Genomic DNA, 27,207 nt, shown 5'->3' with positions numbered 1-27,207 from the left:
GCTGTGGGGAAGATTCGGGGTGCGGGATTTGGGATTCGGGGTGCGGGATCTGGGCTGTGGGGAAGATTCGGGGTGCGGGATTTGGGATGTGGGGAAGATTCGGGGTGCGGGATTTGGGATGTGGGGCTGCCGGGAAGATGCGGGGTGCGGGATTCGGGATGCGGGGTACCGGATTTGGGATTGGGGACACCGGTAAGCTTCAGGCCGTGCGTTTCGGGGTTCGCTGCGGGATTTTGGGGCGGCGGGGAGGGCGCGGGGGGCGGGGGTTGGAGCGGCCCCGGGGGTGGGTGGGCTCAGGCGCGCACGTGGCCGGGGCGGGGGGCGCGATCCCGGCTATAAAACCCCGGCGGCTCCGGCAGCGCCGGGCAGGGCGCGGAGCCGAGGAGCCGCCAGCTCAGCGCAGGTAGGAATCCCTCAATCCCTCCCTTCCTCTTCCCAAATCCCTCTTTTTTGGGGGATTTTCCCATTTTCCCCTCCTTTTTCCCCCCTCTCCATCCCTCCGCTGAGCCCCTCTCTCTCCCCGCTGGATCTCCAAACCTCAGCCCGGTTTTCCTCCTCTTATCCCGGCGGAGGAAAAGTTTCGCTCTCCAGCCCCAAAATCCCGGGAGCGGAGCCGCAGGGATGCAACAAGAGGCGGCGTGGCCTGCCCGGAGCCCGCTTTTCCTCCGGGATAAACGGGAATTTATCGGCATTTGGGATTTTTGGGGGTTTTTTTGGAAGGCGGCAGCCACGCCGCGATTTTTCCCCCATCCCGTTTTCCCACTCCTCTCCCTTCCAGTCGCGACTTGCCCGGGATTTTTCCCTTCAAATCACCAAAAAAAACCCCCCCAAAAAAAGACTGAAATATTTTTATTTTATTTTATTGCTTTGTTCGGTTTAGAGCCCCCCTAAAAATAAAAAAATAATAAAAAAAAAATCAGGAAAAAGCGGTTGAGATGGGGATGAGAGGGAAAATCTCATTCCCATTTTTTTTTTCTGTGGGGAAAAAAATGTTATTCCCGGTTTTTTTTTTTTTTGGGAATTTTATTTTTTTACCTCCAAGCAGCTTTTTTTTTTCCAGGCTCCCATCTGCGTTTCCAGTCACACCGCGGCGCCTCATTTTGGCCAATTATGGCCAATTACCTGATTGAGGGGCACCGCGAAAAGGCAGCGCTGATTTTTATTTTTTTTCCTCCTCCTCCAGTATTCCCAAATCCCTCTGATTTCCCTAAAATCCCCCCAAAATCCCGGCAGGATTCGGGGCAGGGGTTTAGTATTCTTGGGGAATAATTTGATTTTTATTTTGAATTTTTTTTTAGGGGGGAGGTGGGAAAATCTCTCCCTCATTTCCCGCGGATTTTTCCCTCTGGATCAGGCCTTGGCTTCGGGTAAAAAAATTGGGATTTTGGGATGGGAATGATCCCAAAGTGGGGAATTTTTGGGGTGTTTGTGGCGATCCCAAAGGAGGGAGAATCCCGTGGGAAGAAGGGCTGGGATCGTCTCCGATGGAGCGGATAAAAATTCCCATCTGAGGCAGCACCTGCTGCCCCTTCCCAGCTCCTCTCCCGGGGTTTATTCCCAATTCCCGCTGCTCCCACAATGGATCCGCCGGATTTTTTCCACCTCATCCCATAAAAAAAAAAAAAACCCGCCCTTATCTCCAGCGCAGGCTGGATTTCCATCAAAAAAGAACAAAAAAAAAAAACCTGATTTATTTTTTTATTTCTTATTTATTGTTCCTCTCTCTGAAATTAATCAGGGTAATTCCAACCCGGTGGAAAAAAAAATAGAAAATATAAATTAAAAATTCGGTTTTTTTTTAACCTCGGGGCAGCGGGGATGGGTGGGTTGGGGGTGGTTTTTTGGGGAGGAAAAGGAAGATTTTGGGGCTCCGAGGAGGTTGTGGTGTGGTCAGGGAGAGGTGGGAGAATCCTTTGGGAAAGAGGGCCCGGGTTGGGTTTTGTTGGTGGGGAAAAAATGATTTTGGAATGGGGAAAAATGGGAAAGAAACGGGAAAGAAAAAGGGGAAATGTGGGGGGAAAAGGGAAATAATGAGAGGGGAAAATGTGGGAGAAATGGGGGAGAATGAGAGGGAAAAGTGGGGGGAAAAGGGAAAAAATGAGAGGAAAGAGTGGGAAAAATGGGAAAGAATGAGGGGAAAAAGGGAAATAATGAGAGGGAAAATGTGTGGAAAAAAGGGAAATAATGAGAAGGAAAATGTTGGGAATATGGGGAAGAATGAGAGAAAAAAGTGGGAAAAAAGGAAAATAATGAGGGGGGAAAAGGGAAAGAATGAGAGGGAAAATGGGAAAAAATGAGGGGGAAAAAGGGAAATAATGAGAGGGAAAATGTGGGGAAAATGGGAAAGAATGAGAGAAAAAAGGGAAATAACGAGAGGGAAAAAAGTGGGGAAAATGGGAAATAATGAGAGGAAAAAGTGGGAAAAATGGGAAAGAATGAGGGGGGAAAAGGGAAATAATGAGGGGGGAAAAGGGAAATAATGAGAGGGGAAATATTGGGAAAATGGGGAAGAATGAGAGAAAAAAAAATGGGAGGAAAAGGGAAATAATGGGAGGAAAAAATGTGGGGAAAATGGGAAAGAATGAGGGGAAAACGTTGGAAAAATGGGAAAGAATGGGAGGAAAAATGTGGGGGAATTGGGAAAGAATGAGAGGAAAAAAAAGGGAAATAATGAGAGGGGAAAATGGGAAAGAATGAGAGAAAAACGTTGGGAAAATGGAAAAGAATGAGAGAAAAAAGTAGGGGGGAAAGGGAAAAGAATGAGGAAAAAAAAAAACCTGAGGGAAAATGGGAAATAATGAGAAAAAACCGTGGGGAAATGGGAAAAAATGGAGAAAACAAATATCGGGGATTGGAGGGAACTCATCCCAATTTTTTTTTATGGATTTGTGGCTGGGACCCCCCCAAAAAAAACCCCTAAAATCGGCCTGAATTTTGGGGTGGGGGATGCGGGACCCCCCGGGGGTTTCAGAGCTTCCTGATCCCGTTGGACAGGGGGACAGAGGGACAGGGACAGGGGGACATGGGGACAGAGGGACGAGGGACATGGGGACAGGGATGGGGAGATGGATGGGGACAGGGGGACGGGGACACAGGGACATGGGGACAGGGACAGAGGGACAGGGATGGGGAGATGGATGGGGACAGAGGGACAGGGACATGGGGACAGGGACAGAGGACCGGGACAGGGGGACAGGGACATGGGACAGAGGGACGGGAACAGAGGAACGGGGACAGAGGGACAGGGACACGGGGACAGGGACAGGGGGACAGGAGGATGGGGACAGAGGGGCAGGGGGACATGGACAGGGACACGGGGATGGGGACAGAGGGGCGGGGGACAGGGACACAGGATGGGGACAGGGACATGGGACAGGAGGATGGGGACACAGGGGGACAGGGGGACAGGGACACAGGATGGGGACAGGGACATGGGACAGGAGGATGGGGGACAGGGGGACAGGGACACGGGGACAGGGGGACAGGGACATGGGACAGGAGGATGGGGACACAGGGGGACAGGGATAGGGACGGGGGGACAGGGACATGGGGACACAGGGATGGGGACAGGGACACAGAGATGGGGATGGGAGGATGGGGACGGGGGGGACAGGGACACGGGGACAGGGACATGGGGACAGAGGGACAGGGGGACAGGGGCATGGGTACAGGGACACAGGACAGTGACAGGGGGACAGGGACATGGGACAGGAGGATGGGACAGAGGGACAGGGATATGGGACAGAGGGACATGGGGACAGGGACATGGGGACGGGGACAGGGGGACAGGGACATGGGGACAGGGACATGGGCAGAGGGACAGAGGGACAGGGATATGGGACAGAGGGACATGGGGACAGGGGTACAGGGACACGGGGACGGGGGACGGGGACACGGGGACGGGGACATGGGGACAGAGGGACATGGGGTCAGGGACAGGGGGACAGGAGGATGGGGACACAGGGATAGGGACAGGGGGACAGAGGGACAGGGACATGGGACAGAGGGACATGGGGACACGGGGACAGCGACAGGGGTACAGGGACATGGGACAGAGGGACAGGGACACGGGGATGGGGACACAGGGACAGCGACATGGGGACAGGGACAGGGGTACAGGGACAGAGGGACCTGGGGACAGGGACACGGGGATGGGGACAGGGACAGAGGGACAGAGGGACAGGGACACGGGGACAGGAGGTGGCGGCTCCATTCCCGGTGCGGGATTTTGGGTCTCGCGGTTCCGGGGGGTTTTGGGGGTTCTGACTCTCCCGGCTGCTCCTCACGGCTCCCCCGGCTCTCATCGGGTCCCCAGCAGGTGACAGCCCAAAAGTGTCACCAAACGCCCGCTGGTGACAAAAGGTGACCCTGGGGACCCGTGGGGACACGGGGGGACAGTGGGAATGGGGGATTTGGGGTCCTCTCCTGTGGTGCCGTGTCCCCATCTCGGTCACATCTGTCACCTCTGGTCCTTGAATTGTCACCTCAGCCTGTGCCATGTCCCCATCTCTGTCACATCTGGTCCTTGAATTGTCCCCTGATCCTGGCGCCACGTCCCCATCTCTGTCACATCTGTCACCTCTGGTCCCTGAATTGTCACCTCAGCCTGTGCCATGTCCCCACCTCTGTCACCTCTGCTCCCTGAATTGTCCCTTGAATCTGGTGCCACATCCCTGTCCTGTCCCCTCTGTCACCGAATTGTCCCCTGAACCTGGTGCCATGTCCCCATCTCTGTCATCTCTGGTCCCTGAATTGTCACCTCAGCTTGTGCCATGTCCCCATCTCTGTCCCCTCATTGTCCCTTGAATCTGGTGCCACATCCCTGTCCTGTCCCCTCTGTCACCTCTCTCTGGTCCCCAAATTGTCCCCTGATCCCGGTGCCACATCCCCATCCTGTCCCCGAACTGTCACCTAAATCTGGAGCCATGTCCCCATCCTGGTCCTGTCCCCTCTGTCCCCTCTGTTGTCCCTCATTGTCACCTGATCCCGGTGCCACGTCCCCATCTCTGTCCCCGAACTGTCACCTAAATCTGGAGCCACGTCCCCATCTCTGTCCCCTCTGTCCCCTCTGGTCCCTGAATTGTCACCTCAACCTGTTGGCCAAGCCAGCTGGGACTGGGAATTCTCTGGGAACTCTGTGGGAATTCTGCAGGAACTCTTTGGGAACTCTTTGGGAACTCTTTGGGAACTCTTTGGGAATTCTCTGGGAATTCTCTGGGAATTCTCTGGGAATTCTCCGGGAATCGAGCTCAGATTCCAGCAGCACCGCCCCGGGCCGGGGACAGGGGGTGCCGGATCCCCAATCCCAGCCGGGAGCCGGAGGGAGGGTGGGAATTGTCCGGAATTATCCCGGGAACAGCTGGGAATGTTCTGCCCCGGCACGTCCAGAAATAATCCCGGGAGCCGCGCCAGGAGCCCTCCCGGAACATTCCCCTGGATGTTCCGGATCCCAAAAGGATTCCCCATCCTTTTGGGGTCGGCTCCTTTTGGGGTCAGCTCCTTTTGGGGTCGGCTCCTTTTGGGATCGGCTCCTTTCAGGGTCAGCTTTTGGGATTGGCTCCTTTTGGGATCGGCTCCTTTTGGGGTCAGCTCCTTTTGGGGTCAGCTCCTTTTGGGATCAGCTCCTTCCTTTTGGGGTCAGCTCCTTTTGGGGTCGGCTCCTTTTGGGATCGGCTCCTTTTGGGATCGGCTCCTTTCGGGGTCAGCTCCTTTCAGGGTCAGCTCCTTTTGGGATCAGCTCCTCTCTTTTGGGATCAGCTCCTTTCGGGATCAGCTCCTTCCTTTTGGGGTCAGCTCCTTTTGGGGTCGGGTCCTTTTGGGATCGGCTTCTTTCAGGGTCAGCTCCTTTTGGAATCGGCTCCTTTTGGGGTCAGCTCCTTTCTTTTGGGGTCAGCTCCTTTTGGGATCAGCTCCTTTTGGGATCGGCTCCTTTCTTTTGGGATCGGCTCCTTTCTTTTGGGATCGGCTCCTTTCTTTTGGGATCAGCTCCCTTTGGGATCGGCTCCTTTTGGGATCAGCTCCTTTTGGGATCAGCTCCTTTCAGGGTCAGCTCCTTTCTTTTGGGATCGGCTCCTTTTGGGATCGGCTCCTTTCAGGGTCGGCTCCTTTTGGGATCGGCTCCTTTCTTTTGGGATCGGCTCCTTTCTTTTGGGATCGGCTCCTTTTGGGATCCGCGTTTGGGGTCAGCTCCTTTTGGGGTCGGCTCCTTTTGGGATCGGCTCCTTTCAGGGTCAGCTTTTGGGATTGGCTCCTTTTGGGATCGGCTCCTTTTGGGGTCAGCTCCTTTTGGGGTCAGCTCCTTTTGGGATCAGCTCCTTCCTTTTGGGGTCAGCTCCTTTTGGGGTCGGCTCCTTTTGGGATCGGCTCCTTTTGGGATCGGCTCCTTTCGGGGTCAGCTCCTTTCAGGGTCAGCTCCTTTTGGGATCAGCTCCTCTCTTTTGGGATCAGCTCCTTTCGGGATCAGCTCCTTCCTTTTGGGGTCAGCTCCTTTTGGGGTCGGGTCCTTTTGGGATCGGCTTCTTTCAGGGTCAGCTCCTTTTGGAATCGGCTCCTTTTGGGGTCAGCTCCTTTCTTTTGGGGTCAGCTCCTTTTGGGATCAGCTCCTTTTGGGATCGGCTCCTTTCTTTTGGGATCGGCTCCTTTCTTTTGGGATCGGCTCCTTTCTTTTGGGATCAGCTCCCTTTGGGATCGGCTCCTTTTGGGATCAGCTCCTTTTGGGATCAGCTCCTTTCAGGGTCAGCTCCTTTCTTTTGGGATCGGCTCCTTTTGGGATCGGCTCCTTTCAGGGTCGGCTCCTTTTGGGATCGGCTCCTTTCTTTTGGGATCGGCTCCTTTCTTTTGGGATCGGCTCCTTTTGGGATCGGCTCCTTTTGGGATCAGCTCCTTTCGGGGTCAGCTCCTTTCTTTTGGGATCAGCCCCTTTTGGGATCAGCTCCTTTTGGGATCGGATCCTTTCTTTCCCCTCCGGATAATTTGGGCAGGGAGCGGCCGGGAACGTTTCGGTGCAGGCGCTGTGAGGGTTTGTGGGGTTTTGTGGGATTTTTATGGGATTTTGTGGGGGTTTTGTGGGATTTTATGGGGGTTTTGTGAGGTTTAGTGGAGGTCTTATGGGATTTTGTTGGGGTTTAATGGGATTTCACAGGATTTTGCAGGATTTTGTGAGGTTTAGTGGGGGTTTTATGGGACTTTGTGGGGGGTTTGTGGGGGTTTTATGGGATTTTGTGAGATTTCACTGGATTTTGCAGGGTTTTGTGGGGGTTTTATGGGATTTAGTGGGGGTTTTGTGGGATTTTCTGTGGGATTCCACAGGATTTTTCAGGGTTTTGTGAGGTTTTACAGAATTTTGTGGGGGTTTTATGGGATTTTGGGGGGTTTTTTGGGGGTTTTATGGGATTTAGTGGGGGTTTTGTGGGGGTTTTATGCGATTTTGTGGGATTTCACAGGATTTTGCAGGGTTTTGTGGGGTTTTATGGGATTTTGTGGGAGTTTTGTGGAATTTTGTGGGGGTTTTGCAGGATTTCACAGGATTTTGTGAGGTTTAGTGGGGGTTTTATGGGATTTTGTGGGGGTTTTATGAAATTTCTGCGGGATTTCACAGGATTTTGCAGGGTTTTGTGAGGTTTTATGGGATTTTGTGGGGTTTTGTGGGGGTTTTATGGGATTTAGTGGGGCTTTTATGGAATTTTTTGATTTCACAGGATTTAGTGGGGGTTTTATGAGATTTTGTGGGATTTTGTGGGATTTTGTGGGATTTCACAGGTTTTTGCAGGGTTTTGTGAGGGTTTTATGGGATTTTGTGGGGTTTTGTGGGGGTTTTATGGGATTTTGTGGGATTTCATGGGATTTTCCAGGGGTTTCTGGTGGTTTTATGGGATTTTTGTGGTATTTCACAGGATTTCACAGTGTTTTAAAGGATTTCACAGGATTTTTTGGGGTATCACAGGGTTTTATGTGATTTTGTGGGATTTCATAGGATTTTGCGGTGTTTTATGGAATTTTGCAAGGTTTTGCAGGGTTTTATGGAAATTTGTGGGATTTCGTGAGGTTTTACGGAATTTTGCAGGATTTTGCAGGGTTTTATGGGATTTTGAGGGGTTCTTACGGGATTTTGTGGAATTTTGCGGGGTTTTGAGGGGTTCTTATGTGATTTTATGGGATTTTGCAGGGTTTTATGGGATTTTGAAGGGTTTTGCAGGGTTTTGAGGGGTTCTTATGAGATTTTGTGGGTTTTGCAGGGTTTCATGGGATTTTGTGGGATTTTGTGGGGTTCTGAGGGGTTCTTACGGGATTTTGTGGGGTTCTGAGGGGTTCTTATGAGATTTTGTGTGATTTTGCAGGGTTTTATAGGATTTTGCAGGGTTTTGCAGGGTTTCTTGGGATTTTGTGGGATATTGTGGGGTTTTGAGGGGTTCTTATGGGATTTTGCGGGGTTTTGAGGGGTTCTTATGTGATTTTGTGGGGTTTTGCAGGGTTTCTTGGGATTTTGTGGGATTTTGCGGGGTTTTGAGGGGTTCTTATGGGATTTTGAGGGATTTTGTGGGGTTCTTATGAGATTTTGTGGGGCTTTGCTGGGTTCTATGGGATTTTGCAGGTTCTTATGGGATTTTTATGGGATTTTTACGGGATTTTCTGGGTTTTCCCGTGGTTTTGTGGGATTTCCCGGGCTCCTGAGGGCTTTGTCCCCGCAGCCGCGCCGGTGGCACCATGAGGGCCGTGCTCTGGGACCTGCTGCTGCTGTGCCTCTTCGCCCGCGCGCGCGGCGACTGCCGCGGCGACTGCCTGCACTGCGACCGCCAGCTCTACCGCGACAGCTTCGACGTCCTCGTGAGTGCCACCAGCGCCACCGCCCCCTGTCCCCAACGCCCCGGGGCACCCGCGCCCCTCTGTGGGGCCTGGAGGGGTTGGGGGTCTCAGGGGACGGTGCCACCGCTGTCACCGGCATCCCTGGGGGGCACCGGGATGGTCCTGAGGGAGGGTGAAGGTCCCAAATCAGGGTGAAGGTCCCAAATCAGGGTGAAGGTCCAAAATCAGGGTGAAGGTCCAAAATCAGGGTGAAGGTCCAAAATCAGGGTGAAAGTCCCAAATCAGGATGGTCCCAAATCAGGGTGAAGGTCCCAAATCAGGATGGTCCCAATTCAGGGTGAAGGTCCCAAATCAGGATGGTCCCAAGGGAAGGTGAAGATCCCAAATCAGGATGGTCCCAAGGGAAAGGTGAAGATCCCAAATCAGGACAGTCCCAAACCAGGGTGAAGATCCCAAATGAAGGTGAAGGTCCTAAATCAGGAAGGTCCCAAGTCAGGGTGAAGGTCCCAAATCAAGGCAGTCCCATGTCAGGACAAAGATCCCAAATCCGGGTGAAGGTCCCAAACCAGGATGATCCCAATTCAAGACAAAGATCCCAAATCAGGGTGAAGGTCCCAAATCAGGACAGTCCCAAACCAGGGTGAAGATCCCAAATGAAGGTGAAGGTCCTAAATCAGGAAGGTCCCAAGTCAGGGTGAAGGTCCCAAATCAGGGCAGTCCCATGTCAGGACAAAGATCCCAAATCCGGGTGAAGGTCCCAAGCCAGGATGATCCCAAGGGAAGGTGAAGATCCCAAACCAGGATGGTCCTGAGGAGGGGAAGATCCCAAATCAGGATCATCCTGAGAGATGGTGAAGGTCCCAAGTCAGGGTGAAAGTCCCAAATCAGGGTGAAGATCCCAAATCAGGATGGTCCTGAGGAGGGGATGGTCCCAAATCACGGTGAAGATCTCAAATCAAGGTGAAGGTCCCAAGTCAGGGTGAAGATCCCAAATCAGGATGGTCCCAAATCAGGGTGAAGATCCCAGATCAGGGCAGTCCCAAATCAGAACAAAGATCCAAAATCAGGGTGAAGATCCCAAACCGGGATGGTCCTGAGGAGGTGAAGATCCCAAATCAGGGCAGTCCCATGTCAGGACAAAAATCCCAAATCAGGATCATCCTGAGAGATGGTGAAGATCCCATGTCAGGACAAAGATCCAAAATCAGGGTGAAGGTCCCAAACCAGGATGGTCCTGAGGAGGGGATGGTCCCAAATCACAGTGAAGATCTCAAATCAAGGTGAAGATCCCAAGTCAGGGTGAAGGTCCCAAATCAGGATCGTCCTGAGGAGGGGAAGATCCCAAACCAGGACGGTCCCAAGGGAAGGTGAAGATCCCAAATCGGGTGGTGGGGATATCCAGGATGGTCCTGAATGGGCACTGGGATGGTCCCAAGGGAAGGGGAAGATCCCAAATCAGGACAAAGATCCCAAACCAGGATGGTCCTGAGGAGGGGAAGATCCCAAATCAGAGTGAAGATCTCAAATCAAGGTGAAGGTCCTGAGTCAGGGTGAAGGTCCCGAGTCAGGGTGAAGGTCCCAAATCAGGATGGTCCTGAGGAGGTGAAGATCCCAAATCAGGATGGTCCCAATTCAAGACAAAGATCCCAAATCAGGGTGAAGGTCCCAAATCAGGGCAGTCCCATGTCAGGACAAAGATCCCAAATCCGGGTGAAGGTCCCAAACCAGGATGATCCCAAGGGAAGGTGAAGATCCCAAACCAGGATGATCCCAAGGGAAGGTGAAGATCCCAAACCAGGATGGTCCTGAGGGGGGGAAGATCCCAAACCAGGAGGGTCCTGAGGGGGGGAAGATCCCAAACCAGGGTGAAGGTCCCAAACCAGGGTGAAGGTCCCAGATCAGGGTGAAGATCCCAAACCAGGATGCTCCCAAGTCAGGGTGAAAGTCCCAAGTCAGGATGGTCCCAAGGGAAGGTGAAGATCCCAAATCAGGACAAAGATCCCAAACCAGGATGGTCCTAAGGAGGGGAAGATCCCAAACCAGGAGGGTCCCAAATCAGAACAAAGATCCCAAACCAGGATGCTCCCAAGACCCCAAACCATCCCCAACCTCCATCCCCCATCACTGCCTCACCCATCTCAACCCCAAAACCCCTGAGGAGCCTCCAAAACCCCGCTCGGATTTTGTGGGATGAGCTCGGAGAACCCCCAGCTCCTCCGGGTCTCTGTTTGCATCCCACACGGGACGGGAAGAGCCCTCAAACCGGAATTTTCCAGCTCCTGAATCCTTTCTTTTCCCCTCCGCTGAGCCGTGGCCGTGTTCCGGCGTTCCCAGGGAATCATCCATCACCTCCCCCGTTTATTTGGGATAATAAATCCCGCTGGATTCCGTTCCCCGCCTTTCCCGAGAGGAGCCGACAGCTTGAGGTGGGAAATATCCCAAAAAATTCCCAGGAGGAACCGGAAACTTCCAGGAGATGCTGGAGCCACCCCAGTGCCACCGAGGCACGTCACTGCCGCCAAGTTTTGGGGTGCCACCACCCTGGCTGGGCCCCAAAATGTGGGTTTGAAGGCACCAGAAGCTCTGTGGGGTCCCCTTTTCCCGCTCCTGGAGCTCCAAGGGGATCCTTGGAGAGGAGCTGGGACAGTTGGTGGCCCACGGATCCCACGGCAGGTCCAATCCCAAAGCCAGAGGAGATGGAACCGGAATTTGGGGTCTCCCGAGGCTCGGTTTGGCCTGGAAGGAGCCTCCTGGTGGGATTTGGTGCCACCTTCCATCGCTTCCAGGAGAATGGACACCACAGCCCGGGATGGCCTTGGAGCTGTCACCTCCATGGGATCCATCGCTTCCAGCAGCACAGCCCCTTCCAAAGCCTTGGAGATGCCAGGAGAGGACCTCGGCTCGGCGCAGGGGGTCTCCACATCCCACAGAACCCTCGGCACCGCCTCGTTTGGGGACAATTCTCCTTCTTCTGGGTTCTGTCGGAGGAGCCGTCCGGGTCGGGAAGAACCGACGGAGACCTTGGGATCGGGAAGAACCCATGGAGACCTCGGGAAGAACCCATGGAGACCTCGGGATTGGGAAGAACCCATGGAGCCCTCAGGGATGGGAAGAATTGATGGAGCCCTCAGAGATGGGAAGAACCCACGGAGCTCTTGGGGTCAGGAAGAACCGATGGAGCCATCGGGGTTGGGAAGAACCCATGGAGACGTCAGGAAGAACCGGTGGAGCCGTTGGGGTCAGGAAGACCCGACAGAGCTGTTGGGGTCGGGAAGAACCCATGGAGCTCTCAGGGATGAGAAGAACAGATGGAGCCCTCAGGATTGGGAAGAACCCGTGGAGCTCTTGGGGTTAGGAAGAACCCATGGAAGCCTCGAGATGGGAAGAACCGGTGGAGCCGTTGGGGTCAGGAAGAACCGACAGAGCCGTCGGGGTTGGGAAGAACCCATGGAGCTCTCAGGACTGGGAAGAACCCATGGAGCTCTCGGGGTTGGGAAGAACCCATGGAGCCCTCAGGGATGAGAAGAACCGATGGTGCTCTTGGGATTGAGAAGAACCCACAGAGCCCTCAGGGATAGGAGGAACCGATGGAACCCTCAGGACTGGAAAGAACCCACGGAGCCCTCAGGATTGGGAAGAACCTGTGGAGCTCTCAGGGTTGGGAAGAACCCACAGAGCTCTTGGGGTCGGGAAGGACTGATGGAACCCTCAGGACTGGGAAGAACCCGTGGAGCTCTTGGGGTTGAGAAGAACCCGTGGAGCTCTTGGGGTTGAGAAGAACCCACGGAGCCATGGCCCTGAGGGACCACGCCGGGCCTGGTGGCACCTCCGGGCTGGCCAAGGCGATGGTCCCAAGGTGAAGAGAGGTTCTGCAGAGGTTTGGGGCCTGCAGGTGGCCGTGACACCTCCCCCAGATGTTCTCCAGCTCATTTGGGTGTGAGCAGATCCCCACTGACCCACCCTGTGGGAATTCCTTGGATTTAGTGGGCAAAGAAAGGAGGTTTTGGTGAAGAAAGGAGGTTTTGGTGAAGAAAGGAGGTTTTGGTGGATTTCCAGGAATGAATCCGGAATTTGTTCTCCTGAGGAAGAGCCGCAGGAAGGACAAACCCCTTGTGAAGAACGGGGTGGTGTGAGGGGAAAAAGGGATAAAAAATGGGGTTTTAGGGTCTGAGAACGGGAATTCCCACCCAGCTCCGATGAACCCAGCTGGGGCTCAGCTTTGGAACGACCCCACCATGAAGGAGAAGTCGGGATGGAGATGATTCCACCTGCAGGAGGACAATCCTTCTCTTTTGGGCCTTCCACCCATGGTTCCTCCTGGCATTTATCCCGTTTGGTTCTCCTGTGATTTTCTTCTGGATGGGTTTGGTGGCACCAAATCCCGGCTGGGAAAGGGACGAGACACAACCGCGGTGGGATGAACCCGTGGGAGACGGAGGTGACGAAGGGATGTGGTGGGAACGGCCGTTCCTGGGGGTGGGAGGAACCAGAGGTCCTGCCTGACTTCCAGGAAGGACGGAGGAGGATCTGGAAGGTTCCCGTGGATCTTCAGAGAGGATTTGGAGTGTGGAGAATTCCCATCCTCATCCCACAGCGCCGTTCCAAAGGAGTGGGGGACGGGAAGGTCACCGGGAGCAGCCAGGGTGGGTTTCTGGAGGAGAAGCGGTGCTCGTGGCCTTGATCTTCATCCCGGTGTCCTGTGACATCCTGGAGGACAATCCTGGGGTGGATGAACCTGGAGGACCAGGATAAAGGGGCAGGAGGACCTCAGCGGGTGCCGCAGGGCTGGTGGGACCCCACGGAGCTCTGCTGCCATCCAGAGGAACATTCCCAGCTGGAGAAACCTCGGGAAGAGCAGCAAGGAGAGCAAAGTTCTGTCCCTGGGGAGGGACAGCTCCAGGCACCAGGACCTGCAGTGGGAATGGGCCAGAGGTCCCGTCCCACCTCCATGGTCCGGTCCCACCTCCAGGGTCCGGTCCCACCTCCAGGGTCCAGTCCCACCTCCAGGGTCCAGTCCCACCTCCACGGTCCCGTCCCACCTCCATCCTGTCCCACCTCCACGGTCCCGTCCCACCTTCACGGTCCCATCCCACCTCCGTTGTTCCTTCCCACCTTCATCCTGTCCCACCTTCCCAGCTCCACCATCCCTTCCCAGCTCCACTGTCAGCTCCACCGTCCTGTCCCAGCTCCACCGTCCTGCCCCAGCTCCACTGTCCCGTCCCAGCTCCACCGTCCCGTCCCAGCTCCACCGTCCCGTCCCAGCTCCACCATCCCATCCCAGCTCCACCGTCCCCTCCCAGCTCCACCGGATGATTTCTGGCTTGAAGGGCCCAGCAGAGCTGGAAATGCTGGAGCAGGAGCTTGGAATTCCACGGGAAACCAGGAATGTGGGCAGGGATTAGCAAATCCAGTCCGGGCAAGGCTGGAGAGCCACGCTGAGCATCCCCATCACCTTCAGCCCCTCTGGGTGACCAGGTTTGGGAGGAGACACCTCCGGGGTGAGGCCGGGGAAGGCTCACCAGGAACTGCTGGCATCTCCTCGTGGTCTGGGATGGACTGGGATGGTCTGGGATGGACTGGGATGGACCAGGATGGACCAGGATGGGCCGGGATGGGTCAGGATGGGCTGGGAAGCCATCAGAGATCTCCCGGAGATCCGACCCCACCGATCCCCTGACGCCCATCCACGTTTCCCTCGCAGATCTGCATCCTGGAGTGCGAAGGCCAAGCGGTGCCCAGGGCCACCTGGGAGCTGTGCGCGGCCACCGCCGGCCGAGCCGCGCCGCGGCCGCGCCGCCTGGACGCCGAGAGGGCCGCGCCGGGCGCCTTCCCGCAGCCTCGCCGGGAGGAGGAGGAGGAGGAAGAGCGGGAGGACATTTCCCGGCGGCTGGGAGCGGGCCGGGCGGCCAAGGGGGTGCAGAAGCGGTACGGGGGCTTCATCGGGGTGCGCAAGTCGGCGCGGAAGTGGAACAACCAGAAGAGGTTTAGCGAGTTCCTGAAGCAGTACCTGGGCATGGCGCCGCGCTCCAGTGAGTACGGCCCGGGCGGCGCCGGCCGGAACAACGAGATCTGAGCGGGATCTGAGCCACCCTCCACCCCGCCCGCCACATCCCATGGGTGCCATCCCACACGGGGGCCATCACCGAGAGGAACCGCGCGGCAACGGCGCGGGAACGGCAGCGCCGAGGCCGGGGAGGGACGCGGGGGCCACGCGGGAAGGGACGGCCAGGGAGACTTGGGGGGTCACCCGTGGGGACGTCTTGGAGGTCATCCTTGAGGTCATCCTTGGGGTCACCTTGGGGTCACCTCGGGGTCATCCTCAGGGTCACCTCGGGGTCATCCTCAGGGTCACCTTGGGGTCACCTCAGGGTCACCTTGGTGTCATCTCAGGGTCACCTTGGAGACACCTCACGGTCACCTTGGGGTCACCTCAGGGTCACCTTGGTGTCACCTCAGGGTCACCTTGGAGACACCTCACAGTCACCTCGGGGTCACCTCAGGGTCACCTTGGTGTCACCTCAGGGTCACCTCGGGGTCACCTTCAGTGTCCCCCTCATGGCCACCCTTGGGGTCCCCTTCAGGGTCATCTTCGAGGTCACCTTTGGGTCACCATTGTGGCCACCTCGGGGTCACCCTCAAGGTCATTTTAGGGTCACCCTGGGGTCACCTCAGGTTCACCTTGGAGTCACCTTGAGGTCACCCTTGAGGTCACTTTAGGGCCATCCTGGGGTCACTTTGAGGTCACCTTGTGGCCACCTTGGGGTCACCCTTGAGGTCACCTTGGAGTCATCCTCAAGGTCATTTTAGGGTCACCCTTGGGGTCACCTCAGGGTCACTTTTGAGGTCACCTTGGGGTCACCTCGAGATCATCCTCAAGGTCATTTTAGGGTCACCTCAGGGTCACTTCGAGGTCACCTCGGGGTCACCCTCAAGGTCATTTTAGGGTCACCCTTGGGGTCACTTTGGGGTCACCTCAGGGTCACCCTCAAGGTCATTTTGGTGTCACCCTTGGGGTCACTTTGGGGTCACCTCGTGGCCACCTTGGGGTCACCTTTGAGGTCACCTTGGGGTCACCTCAAGGTCATTTTAAGGTCACCCTGGGGTCACTTTGAGGTCACTTTGGGGTCACCTCATGGCCACCTCGGGGTCACTTTTGAGGTCACCTCGGGGTCACCTCAGGGTCACCCCCCGGCCAGCGAGGAGGGACCGAGGGGTCGCTGCTCCACGTCCAGCACGGGTCGGTTCCCCCCCAAATTAAACAAAAAAAAAACGGGAAAAACCCAATCAAAATTCCAAAGAAATCCGGGAAAAGTCTTTAAAAAAATTGATTTTTTTTTGTTTTAAATCAAACCAAAAAGGGTTTTAAAAAAAGATTTAAAGTTTAAAAATTTCAAAATTAAAATGAAATAAAAATTTAAATAAAAGGGAAAAGGAATGAAAACGTTAAAGTTAAAATTGAATGATTTCAAAAGGATGAAGGGAAAGTATTTAAAAAAAAATAAAAAAAATTAGTTGAAAAGTATTTAAAATAAAGAATAAAATTTAAAAATATTATAAAAAAATAAAAGAGAAATCCCCCAAAAAATATTTTAAAAGGAATAAAGAATTTTCAGAGACATTTTAAAGGAATAAAGATTAAATTTCCAAGATATTTAAAAGGAATTTAAAAAAAAAAAAATAGATTTGAAAAATATTCTGAAGAAATAAAAACATTCTAAAGGAATAAAGAATTGACGGGAATTATTTAAAAGAAATAAAAGAGTGATCAAAAATTATTTAAAGGTAAAAAAAAAGAGTGAAAATATTTAAAATAAAAGGAAATAAAATATTAAAAATCAACTTTAACCGTGAATTAAATTAAAAATAAAATGAAATAGAAAAGAAATCTGGATTAAACATTGAAATAAAGAATTTCTCCATTGAGAAATCGACCGATTCCTGCCCAGAACTCTCCGCCATTCCCAAGGAAATTCGGGAATTCCGGAATTCCGCGTCCCCTCCTCCGGGCCGGGCCGTTGGAGCCGCCGAGACCCCCCTGAATCCCCCCCAAAAAATTCCAAATTTGGGAGGATTTTCCCATTTTTCCTTTCTTTTTTATCATTTTTTTTCCCATTTTTTTTCGCCCCTCCCCGGGTGGCATCTCCCAAAATTCCGGGATTTGCCTCCGTCCCGATTCCCGGGATCGAGGTTCCCTCTCCCTCCGCTCTTGGCTCAGCTCGTTTTCCTTTTTCCTTCTTTTTTAAACATTTTTTTTCCCCTCTTTATTTCCCTTTTTTTTCCCCCCTTTTAAAATTTTTTTTTCCTCTTTATTTCCCCTTCATTTAATTTTTTTTTAAATTTTTTTCCTCTTTATTTCCTTTTTTCCACATTTTCCCCCCATTTTTTAATATTTTTTTCCTCTTTATTTCCCCTTCTTTTAATTTTTAATTTTTTTCCTCTTTATTTCCTTTTTTCCCCATTTCCCCCCCATTTTTTAATATTTTTTTCCTCTTTATTTCCCCTTCTTTTAATTTTTAATTTTTTTCCTCTTTATTTCCTTTTTTCCCCATTTTCCCCCCCTTTTTTAATATTTTTTTCCTCTTTATTTCCCCCTTTTCCCCCCCCTTTTAAAATTTTTTTTCCCTCTTTATTTCCCCTTCATTTAATTATTTTTAATTTTTTCCTCTTTATTTCCTTTTTTCCCCATTTCCCCCCCCTTTTTTAATTTTTTTTCCTCTTTATTTCCCTTTTTTAATTTTTTAAAATTTTTTTCCTCTTTATTTCCTTTTTTCCCCATTTTCCCCCCCTTTTTTAATATTTTTTTCCTCTTTATTTCCCCCTTTTCCCCCCCCTTTTAAAATTTTTTTTCCCTCTTTATTTCCCCTTCATTTAATTATTTTTAATTTTTTCCTCTTTATTTCCTTTTTTCCCCATTTCCCCCCTTTTTTAAAATTTTTTTCCTCTTTATTTCCCCTTCATTTAATCTTTTTTAATTTTTTTCCTCTTTATTTCCTTTTTTCCCCATTTTCCCCCCCTTTTTTAATATTTTTTCCTCTTTATTTCCCCCTTCCCCCCCCCTTTTTTAATATTTTTTTTCTCTTTATTTCCCCTTTTTAAAATTTTTTTTTTAATTTTTTTCCTCTTTATTTCCTTCATTTCCCCCTTTTTTCCCCATTTAAAAAAATTTTTTTCCTCTTTATTTCCCCTTTTCCCCCCCTTTTTTAATATTTTTTTTCCTCTTTATTTCCCCTTTTTTAATTTTTTTTTAAATATTTTTCCTCTTTATTTCCTTTTTTTCCCCATTTTTTTCTCCCTTTTTAAATATTTTTTCCTCTTTATTTCCCCTTTTTAAATTTTTTTTTTAAATTTATTTCCTCTTTATTTCCTTCATTTCCCCCTTTTTTCCCCATTTAAAAAAATTTTTTTTCCTCTTTATTTCCCTATTTTTTCTGCCTTTTTAAATATTTTTTTCCTCTTTATTTCCCCTTCATTTAATTTTTTTAAAATTTTTTTCCTCTTTATTTTCTTTTTTTCCCCATTTCCCCCCCCTTTTAAAATATTTTTTTCCTCTTTATTTCCCCTTTTTTCCCCTTTTTCTCTCCCTTTTTAAAATTTATTTTTTTCCTCCTTATTTCCCCTTTTTAATTTTTTTTAAATTTTTTTCCTCTTTATTTCCTTTTTTCCCCATTTTTCCCCCTTTTTTAAAATTTTTTTCCTCTTTGTCTCCTCTTTTTTCCCTTTTTCCCCCCTTTTTAAAATATTTTATTTTTTTCATCTTTATTCCCCATTTTCCCCATTTTCCCCTTTTTAAAAAATTCTTTTCATCCTTATTTCCCCTTTTTTTCCCTTTTTACCTCCCTTTTTTAAAATTTATTTTTTCCACTTTATTTCCCCCTTTTTAAAAAATTTTTAAAATTTTTTTCCTCTTTATTTCCTTTTTTCCCTCATTTTTTCCCCTTTTTTTCCCATTTTTATTTTGTATTTATTTTTATTTTTTCCCTTTCTTTCCCCCCTTTTATTTTCTATTTATTTTCATTTCCCCCCTCTTTCCTCTATTTTATTTCCTATTTTTCCCTCTTTTCTTTCCCTTTTTCCCCCCTTTTTTAAAATTTTTTTTCCTCCTTATTTCCCCTTTTTTAAATTTTTTTAAAATTTTTTTTCCTCTTTATTTCCTTTTTTCCCCCCATTTTTTCCCCATTTTATTTTAAATTTATTTTTATTTTCTATTTCTTTTCATTTCCCCCCTCTTTTCTCTATTTTATTTCCTATTTTCCCCCTTTTCTTTCCTCTCATTTATTTTTTATTCTTTTAAATTTTCCCCATTTTCCTCTGTTTTATTTTCTATTTATTTTTATTTTTTCCATTTCATGCCTCAATTTTTCTTCCCATTTTTTTCCCTTTTCTTTTCTTTGTCTCATTTTGGGTTTTTTAATTTTTTTTCCTTTTATTCCTTCATTTTATTTCCTATATTTTTTAATTTTTCCCCCTTTCCTTCCTCCATTTTATTCCATTTTTTTCCTTTTTATTTTCTCTATTTAATTTAATTTTATTTTCATTTTTCCCCTTTTCTTTTTCCTTTTTATTCCCTTTCATTCCTCTATTTTATTTCCTTTTTATTTTCATTTTTCCCCTTTCATTCCTTCATTTTATTTCCTTTTTTCCTTTTCTTTTCTCCATTCAATTTCATTTTTTAAAATTTTTTCCCCTTTTCTTCCTCCTTTTTAATTCCCTTTTTTTCCTCTATTTAATTTCATTTTATTTTTATTTTTCCCCTTTCATTTCTCTATTTTATTTCATTTATTTTTTTTTAATTTTCCCCTTTCCCTTCCTCCCTTTTTTTCCCCTTTTTTCCCTCTTTCTTTTTTTAATTTAATTTAATTTTTTAAATTTTTCCCTTTTTCCCATTTTTTTTTAATTTTCCCTTTCCATTCCTCATTTTTATTCACTTTTCCACTTTATTTTTTCTATTTAAATTCTTTTTTTTCCATTTCTTTTTCATTTTTCCCTCCCAAAATTTCCCTTTTTTTTCCTTTTTTCCCCTCCCAAAATTTCCTTTTATTTTCATTTTTCCCTCCCAAAATTTTATTTTTTCTCATTTTTTCTTCCATCCCAATCTTTTTCCCTCCCAAAATTTCCTTTTTTTTTTTCCTTTTTTTCCTCCCAAAATTCCTTTTTTTTTTCTTTTTCTCCTCCCAAATTTCCATTTTTTTCCATTTTTCCCTCCCAAAATTTCCATTTTTATCCATTTTTCCCTCCCCAAATTCCATTTTTTTCCATTTTTCCCTCCCAAAATTTATTTTTAATTTCATTTTTCCCTCCTAAAATTCCATTTTTTTTCTTTTTTTCCCCTCCCAAAATTTTTTTTTTCATTCTTCCCTCCCAAAATTTCCTTTTTTTTTTTCATTTCTCCCTCCCAAAATTCCATTTTTTTCCTTTTTTCCCTCCCAAAATTTCCTCTTTTTTCCCCATTTTTCCCTCCCAAAATCTCCTTTTTTTTCCATTCTTCCCTCCCAAAATTTCCTTTTTTTTTTCTTTTTTTCCTCCCAAAATTTCCTTTTTTCCCCCCATTTTTCCCTCCCAAAATTTCCTTTTTTTTTCCTTTTTTCCCCTCCCAAAATTTCCTTTTTTCCCCCCATTTTTCCCTCCCAAAATTCCTTTTTTTTTCTTTTTCTCCTCCCAAAATTCCATTTTTTTCCCATTTTTCCCTCCCAAAATTTATTTTTAATTTCATTTTTCCCTCCCAAAATTCCATTTTTCTTCCTTTTTCCCCTCCCAAAATTTCCTTTTTTTTCATTCTTCCCTCCCAAAATTTTATTTTTTCTCATTTTTCCTTCCATCCCAATCTTTTTCCCTCCCAAAATTTCCTTTTTTTTTCCTTTTTTTCCTCCCAAAATTTCCTTTTTTTCCCCCATTTTTCCCTCCCAAAATTTCCTTTTTTTTTCCTTTTTTCCCCTCCCAAAATTTATTTTTATTTTCATTTTTCCCTCAAAAAATTTCCTTTTATTTTCATTTTTCCCTCCCAAAATTTCCTTTTATTTTCATTTTTCCCTCCCAAAATTTCCTTTTTTTTCCCTTTTTTCCCCTCCCAAAATTCCATTTTTTTTTTTTTTCCTTTTTTCCCCTTTCTTTTCCCCATTTTCTTTTTGTATTTTTTTGTAGCGTTCCGGCACCGCTTCCCAGCCCGGCACAGGCAAAATTAAATTCCAGCTCCTGCTCCGTCCTCTCTGCCGGACCCCAAAGCGCTTCCGACTCGAAAAACCTCCAAAATCTCCAAAAACCTCCAAAATCTCCAAAAAACCTCCAAAAAAACCCCCAAAACCTCCAAAAAACACCAAAAACCTCCAAAAACACACAAAAAAAAATCTCTTTTTGCTCTTCACCCTCTCAAATCCTCATTTTACCCCGGAGCCGACGCATCGCGACGCGAGGAGGGCGGGAAGGGATCCGCGCGCGGAAAAATCGACGCCAAATTTGGGAAAAACCCCCAAAAAAACCCAAAAAACCCCGGAATTTTTGCCAAAAAAAGGAAAAAAATTTGGATTTTTGGAGCATTTTTTGGGCCAAAAAGATCCCAAATTCCCAGAGAATTTTTTTGGTGTCATCCCGAGGCGAGGAGGGCGGGGAGGGATTCGCACGTGGAAAAATCGACGCAAAATCTGGGAAAACCCCCCAAAAAAGCCCAAAAAAACCCCAGAATTTTTGCCAAAAAAAATTTGGATTTTTGGGGCATTTTTTGTTCTTTTTTTGGGCCAAAAAACCCCCAAAAATATCCCGAATTCCCAGAGAATTTTTTCGGTGTCATTGCGACGCGAGGAGGGCGGGGAGGGATTCGCGCGCGGAAAAATCGACGCCAAATTTGGGAAAAACTCCCAAAAAAGCCCAAAAAACCCCAGAATTTTTGCCAAAAAAGGTAAAAAATTTTGATTTTTGGAGCATTTTTTGGGCCAAAAATATCCCGAATTCCCAGAGAATTTTTTTGGCGTCATCGCGACGCGAGGAGGGCGGGGAGGGATCCGCACGTGGAAAAATCGACGCCAAATTTGGGAAAAACTCCCCAAAAAACCCAAAAAACCCCAGAATTTTTGCCAAAAAATGTAAAAAATTTGGATTTTTGGGGCATTTCTTGGGCCAAAAAAATCCTGAATTCCCAGAGAATTTTTTTGGTGTCATCCCGAGGCGAGGAGGGTGGGGAGGGATCCACACGCGGAAAAATCGATGCCAAATTTGGGAAAAACTCCCAAAAAAACCCCCAAAACCCCGGAATTTTTGCCCAAAAAATTTGGATTTTTGGGGCATTTTTTGTTCTTTTTTTGAGCCAAAAAAACCCCCAAAATATCCCGAATTCCCAGAGAATTTTTTCGGTGTCATCGCGACGCGAGGAGGGTGGGGAGGGATCCGCACGCAGAAAAATCGACGCCAAATTTGGCAAAAAGCCCGGAATTTTTGCCAAAAAAGAGAAAAAATTGGATTTTTGGGGCATTTTTTGTTCTTTTTTTAGGCCAAAAAACCCCCAAAAAATTCCCAAATTCCCAGAGAATTTTTTTGGTGTCATCCCGAGGCGAGGAGGGTGGGGAGGGATCCGCGCGCGGAAAAATCGACGCCAAGTTTGGGAAAAACTCCCAAAAAAACCCAAAAAACCCCGGAATTTTTGCCAAAAAAAATTTGGATTTTTGGGGCATTTTTTGTTCTTTTTTTAGGCCAAAAAACCCAAAAAAAATCCCAAATTCCCAGAGAATTTTTTTGGTGTCATCACGATGCGAGGAGGGCAGGGAGGGATCCACGCGCGGAAAAATCGACGCCAAATTTGGGAAAAAAACCCCAAAAAACCAAAAAAACCCAGAATTTTTGCCAAAAAATGTAAAAAATTTGGATTTTTGGGGCATTTCTTGGGCCAAAAAAAACCCGAATTCCCAGAGAATTTTTTTGGCGTCATCGCGACGCGAGGAGGGCGGGGAGGGATCCGCGCGGGGAAAAATCGACACCAAATTTGGGAAAAACTCCCAAAAAAAACCCAAAAAACCCCGGAATTTTTGCCAAAAAAAATTTGGGTTTTTGGGGCATTTTTTGTTCTTTTTTTAAGCCAAAAAAACCTCAAAAATATCCAGAATTCCCAGAGAATTTTTTCGGCATCATCGCGACGCGAGGAGGGCAGGGAGGGAAAAATCGACGCACGTGGAAAAATCGACGCAAAATCTGGGAAAAACCCCCAAAAAAGCCCAAAAAACCCCGGAATTTTTGCCAAAAAAATGTAAAAAATTTTGATTTTTGGAGCATTTTTTGGGCCAAAAAAAACCCAAAAATATCCAGAATTCCCAGAGAATTTTTTCGGTGTCATCCCGAGGCGAGGAGGGCAGGGAGGGATCCGCGCGTGGAAAAATCGATGCCAAATTTGGGAAAAACCCCCAAAAAACCCAAAAAACCCGGAATTTTTGCCAAAAAAAGAGAAAAAAATTTGGATTTTTGGAGCATTTTTTGTTCTTTTTTTGAGCCAAAAAAAATCCCCCCAAAAGTCCTGAATTCCCAGAGAATTTTTTTGGCGCCGGGAGGGATCTGCGCAGAACAGGCGGAAAAATCAACGCAAAATTTGGGAAAAATCCAAAAAAACCCCGGAATTTTTGCCAGAAAAAAAGTAAAAAATTTGGATTTTTGGTGCATTTTTTGTTCTTTTTTTGGGCCAAAAAACCCCAAAAAATCCCAAATTCCCGAAGAATTTTTTCGGCGTCTCCGAGAGGATTTTGGTTTCCCGCAGGATTCGTTCCCGAATTTCGGGGTTTTCATCCCAAAATCTCCCAGAATTCCGGAAATCCTCGTTTATTTGAATTCCCCTCTCGTTTTCCTTCCGCTGTCGCCGTTTTCCGAGCGTTTTCCTCGGAATTTCTGGAACCGCTCCGGGTTCGACTCCTTCGCTCCGCGCCCGTCGCGTCCCAAATCCCAAAAAAAAAATTGGGATTTTCCCGTTTTTCCCCAAGGAGGAAAATCCCAACCCGAACCGTTCCCTCCTCCCCGATTTATCCCAAATAAAATCCCCAAATTCCCGTTCCCGCCGCCGCCGCCATCGGTAAAAATTCCCAAAAAAAAAAAACCCCCGAACGCTGCGATGATCCCGATGGGAAAAACCCGGAAAAAAACATAAAACAGGGAAAAAAATTCCAGGATAATCCCGATTTTTATGGAATTTTTTTTTTTTTTTTGATTTGTTTTTGTTTCCAAGATTTCTCCATTAAACTTGTACATAGCAAAAAAAAAGAATGGGAAAATAAATCGGTTTACGCTTTCTACGACCTGATTGCGTCCCCGAATTCCCGGGATTTAACGGCGGGAAAAATGGGAAATTCCGGGAAAAAAAAAAAAATTCCGGGATTTAGGGAGCGAGGGGGGGAAAAAAAATGGGATTAATCCAAGGGTTTGGAGGGAGAAAAATGGGAATTTTCCGGCTGGAAATTTGGGATTCTGAGGGATTTAGGGAGGGGAAGGTGGGGCGGAATTCCCAGGTTTTTGGGGTTTTTTTGGGATTGAAAATTGATCGGGAAAAGAGGCTGGGAGGGGATTTTTGGGATTGGGGTGAGGTTCTGAAAATTGGGGAGAGTTTTGGGATTGGGATGGAATTCCCAGAGTTTTGGGATTGGGATGGAATTCCCAGAGTTTTGGGATTGGGGTGAGATTCCTAAAATTGGGGTGAAATTCCTGGAGTTTTGGGATTGGGATGGAATTCCCAGAGTTTTGGGATTGGGATGAGATTCCTGGAATTCTGGGATTGAGGTGAAATTCCAATGATTTTGGGAATGGGGTGAAATTCCCTAAAATTGGGGTAAAATTCCTACAGTTTTGGGATTGGGGTGAAATTCCTGAAGTTTTGGGATTGGGGTGAAATTCCCGGAAAATTGAGGAGAAATTCCAAAAATAGGGGTGAAATTCCTGGAGTTTTGGGATTGGGATGAAATTCCAATAATTTTGGGATTGGGATGGAATTCCCAGAGTTTTGGGATTGGGATGAGATTCCAACAATTTTAGGATTGGGATAAAATTCCTAAAATTGGGATGAAATTCCCAAAATCAGGGAGAAATTCCTATAATTTTGGGATTGGGGTGAAATTCATGGAGTTTTGGGATTGGGATGGAATTCCCAGAGTTTTGGGATTGGGATGAAATTCCTGTGATTCTGGGATTGGGGTGAAATCCCTAAAATTGAGGAGAAATTCCAAAAATTGGGGTGAAATTCCCGGAGTTTTGGGATTGGGATGAAATTCCAATAATTTTGGGATTGGGATGGAATTCCCAGAGTTTTGGGATTGGGGTGAAATTCCCAGAGTTTTGGGATTGGGATGAGATTCCAACAATTTTAGGATTGGGATAAAATTCCTAAAATTGGGATGAAATTCCCAAAATCAGGGAGAAATTCCTATAATTTTGGGATTGGGGTGAAATTCATGGAGTTTTGGGATTGGGATGAGATTCCTGGAATTCTGGGATTGAGGTGAAATTCCAACGATTTTGGGAATGGGGTGAAATTCCCTAAAATTGGGGTGAAATTCCTAAAATTGGGGTAAAATTCCTACAGTTTTGGGATTGGGGTGAAATTCCTGAAGTTTTGGGATTGGGGTGAAATTCCCGGAAAATTGAGGAGGAATTCCCAAAATTGGGGTGAAATTCCTACAGTTTTGGGATTGGGATGAAATTCCAATAATTTTGGGATTGGGATGGAATTCCCAGAGTTTTGGGATTGGGATGAAATTCCAATAATTTTGGGATTGGGATGGAATTCCTAAAATTGAGGAGAAATTCCCCAAATTGGGGTGAAATTCCTGGAATTTTGGGATTGGAGGGAGAGTCCATAAAATTGGGGTAAAATTCCCAAAATTGGGGTGAAATTCCTGGAGTTTTGGGATTGGGGTGAAATTCCCGGAGTTTTGGGATTGGGGTGAAATTCTGGCACTTCCCAGCCCCTCAGGAATTCTGGGAATTCCGTCCATTTGGCCTTCCCTGGGATTTCAAAGGGATTTTCCCGGTTTTCCCCCCTTTTCCCTCCCCTTTCCCAGTTCCGTCCTCGGCATCCGCGGAAAATTCCGATCCAACGGCTCTGGGCCAGCGTGGGTTAATTCCAGAGGGAATTCCAGAGGGAATTCCAAGGAATTTGGGGTTTTGGGATGTTGCTTCCTGTGGAATTCTCCTGCAGCTCGGATCCATGGGATGAGGCGGGTGGGATTGGGGAATTCCGGAGGGATCAGGGACAGGTTGGATCCCTGGGATTTGGGAATTCCAGAGGGATCAGATCCATGGGGTTTGGGAATTCCGGAGGGATTGGGATATGTCGGATCCCTGGGATTTGGGAATTCCAGAGGGATCAGGGATAGGTTGGATCCCTGGGATTTGGGACTGGTCAAATTCATGGGATTTGGGAATTCCGGAGGGATCAGGGACAGATCAGATCCATGGGATTTGGGACAGGTCAGATCTGTGGGATTTGGGAATTCCAGAGGGATTGGGACAGGCTGGATCCATGGAATTTGGGAATTCCAGAGGGATTGGATCCATGGGATGGGGACAGGTTGGATCCCTGGGGTTTGGGAATTCTGAAGGGACCAGGACAGGTTGGATCTGTGGGATTTGGGAATTCCAGAGGGATCGGATCCCTGAGATTTGGGAATTCCGGAGGGATCGGATACATAGGATGGGGACAAGTTGGATCTGTGGGATTTGGGAATTCCAGAGGGACCAGGACAGGTCAGATCTGTGGGATTTGGGAATTCCAGAGGGATCAGGGACAGGTTGGATCTGTGGGATTTGGGAATTCTGAAGGAACCAGGATAGGTTGGATCCCTGGGATTGGGGACTGGTCAAATTCATGGGATTTGGGAATTCCGGAGGGATCGGATACATGGGATGGGGACAAGTTGGATCTGTGGGATTTGGGAATTCCAGAGGGACCAGGACAGGTCAGATCTGTGGGATTTGGGAATTCCAGGGGAACAGGGATAGGTTGGATCCGTGGGACTTTTCCAAGGCCAAATCCCGGAATTTTTGTCCCCCCATTCCCACGGAATTCTCCAGGACGGAAAACAGGGAAAGGCCACGGAGCCGGAGGGGCTCAGCCCGGAGAAAAGAGGGAATTTTGGGAATTCTCCCCTCGGGAATTTCCTGGGATGGGAGAAGATGGGGTTTGGATTTTGGGAATTCCCAAAAGGGCCCATCCCGGAATCTTTTCCCAGGAAATTCCGGGATTGGGGGGTTTTTTGGGATAGGGAAAAGCGGGAAGAGGAGGAGGAGGAAGGGAAGGAGGGAGAGGCGGGCGGACACCGCGGCCTGGCGGCCACAGCCGGGAGAAACAGCGGAATTCCAGAGGGAAAAGGGAGGGAAAAGAGGGAAAAGGAGCTGGAAAAGGAGCGGGAAAAGGGAAGGAAAAATGAGGGAAAAGGAGGAAAAAAGGAG

The 27,207-nt window shown here is 48.2% G+C and overlaps 2 protein-coding genes across 4 annotated transcripts in view; both read left to right on the top strand.

The window, feature by feature from the left end:
- The window catches only part of ELP3 (elongator acetyltransferase complex subunit 3), a 133,545-nt gene extending 108,916 nt beyond the window's left edge, over positions 1 to 24,629 (top strand). Inside the window, exon 13 of the mRNA XM_058834602.1 lies at positions 24,605 to 24,629. The gene's annotated coding sequence lies outside the window, so the exon portion shown is untranslated. The remainder of the gene's footprint in view (positions 1 to 24,604) is intronic.
- On the top strand, positions 379 to 15,036 carry PNOC (prepronociceptin). Of its 3 annotated transcripts, none has more exons than XM_058834604.1 (3): positions 379 to 403; positions 8,688 to 8,823; positions 14,504 to 15,036. In XM_058834604.1, exons 2-3 carry the CDS (start codon positions 8,704 to 8,706, stop codon positions 14,873 to 14,875), a joined length of 492 nt encoding a protein of 163 aa, XP_058690587.1. In that variant the 5' UTR covers positions 379 to 403; positions 8,688 to 8,703; the 3' UTR covers positions 14,876 to 15,036. The 3 variants fall into 3 exon arrangements, with proteins under 3 accessions (XP_058690587.1, XP_058690588.1, XP_058690586.1); XM_058834605.1 differs by lacking the exon at positions 379 to 403 and adding an exon at positions 6,468 to 6,494; XM_058834603.1 differs by lacking the exon at positions 379 to 403 and adding an exon at positions 6,701 to 6,734.
- Positions 24,630 to 27,207: the final 2,578 nt, after the last annotated feature.

This window comes from Poecile atricapillus, chromosome 3 (assembly GCF_030490865.1).
Source record: "Poecile atricapillus isolate bPoeAtr1 chromosome 3, bPoeAtr1.hap1, whole genome shotgun sequence".
Classification (NCBI taxonomy): Eukaryota; Metazoa; Chordata; class Aves; order Passeriformes; family Paridae; genus Poecile; species Poecile atricapillus.
This window is presented reverse-complemented; position numbering and strand designations above follow the sequence as displayed.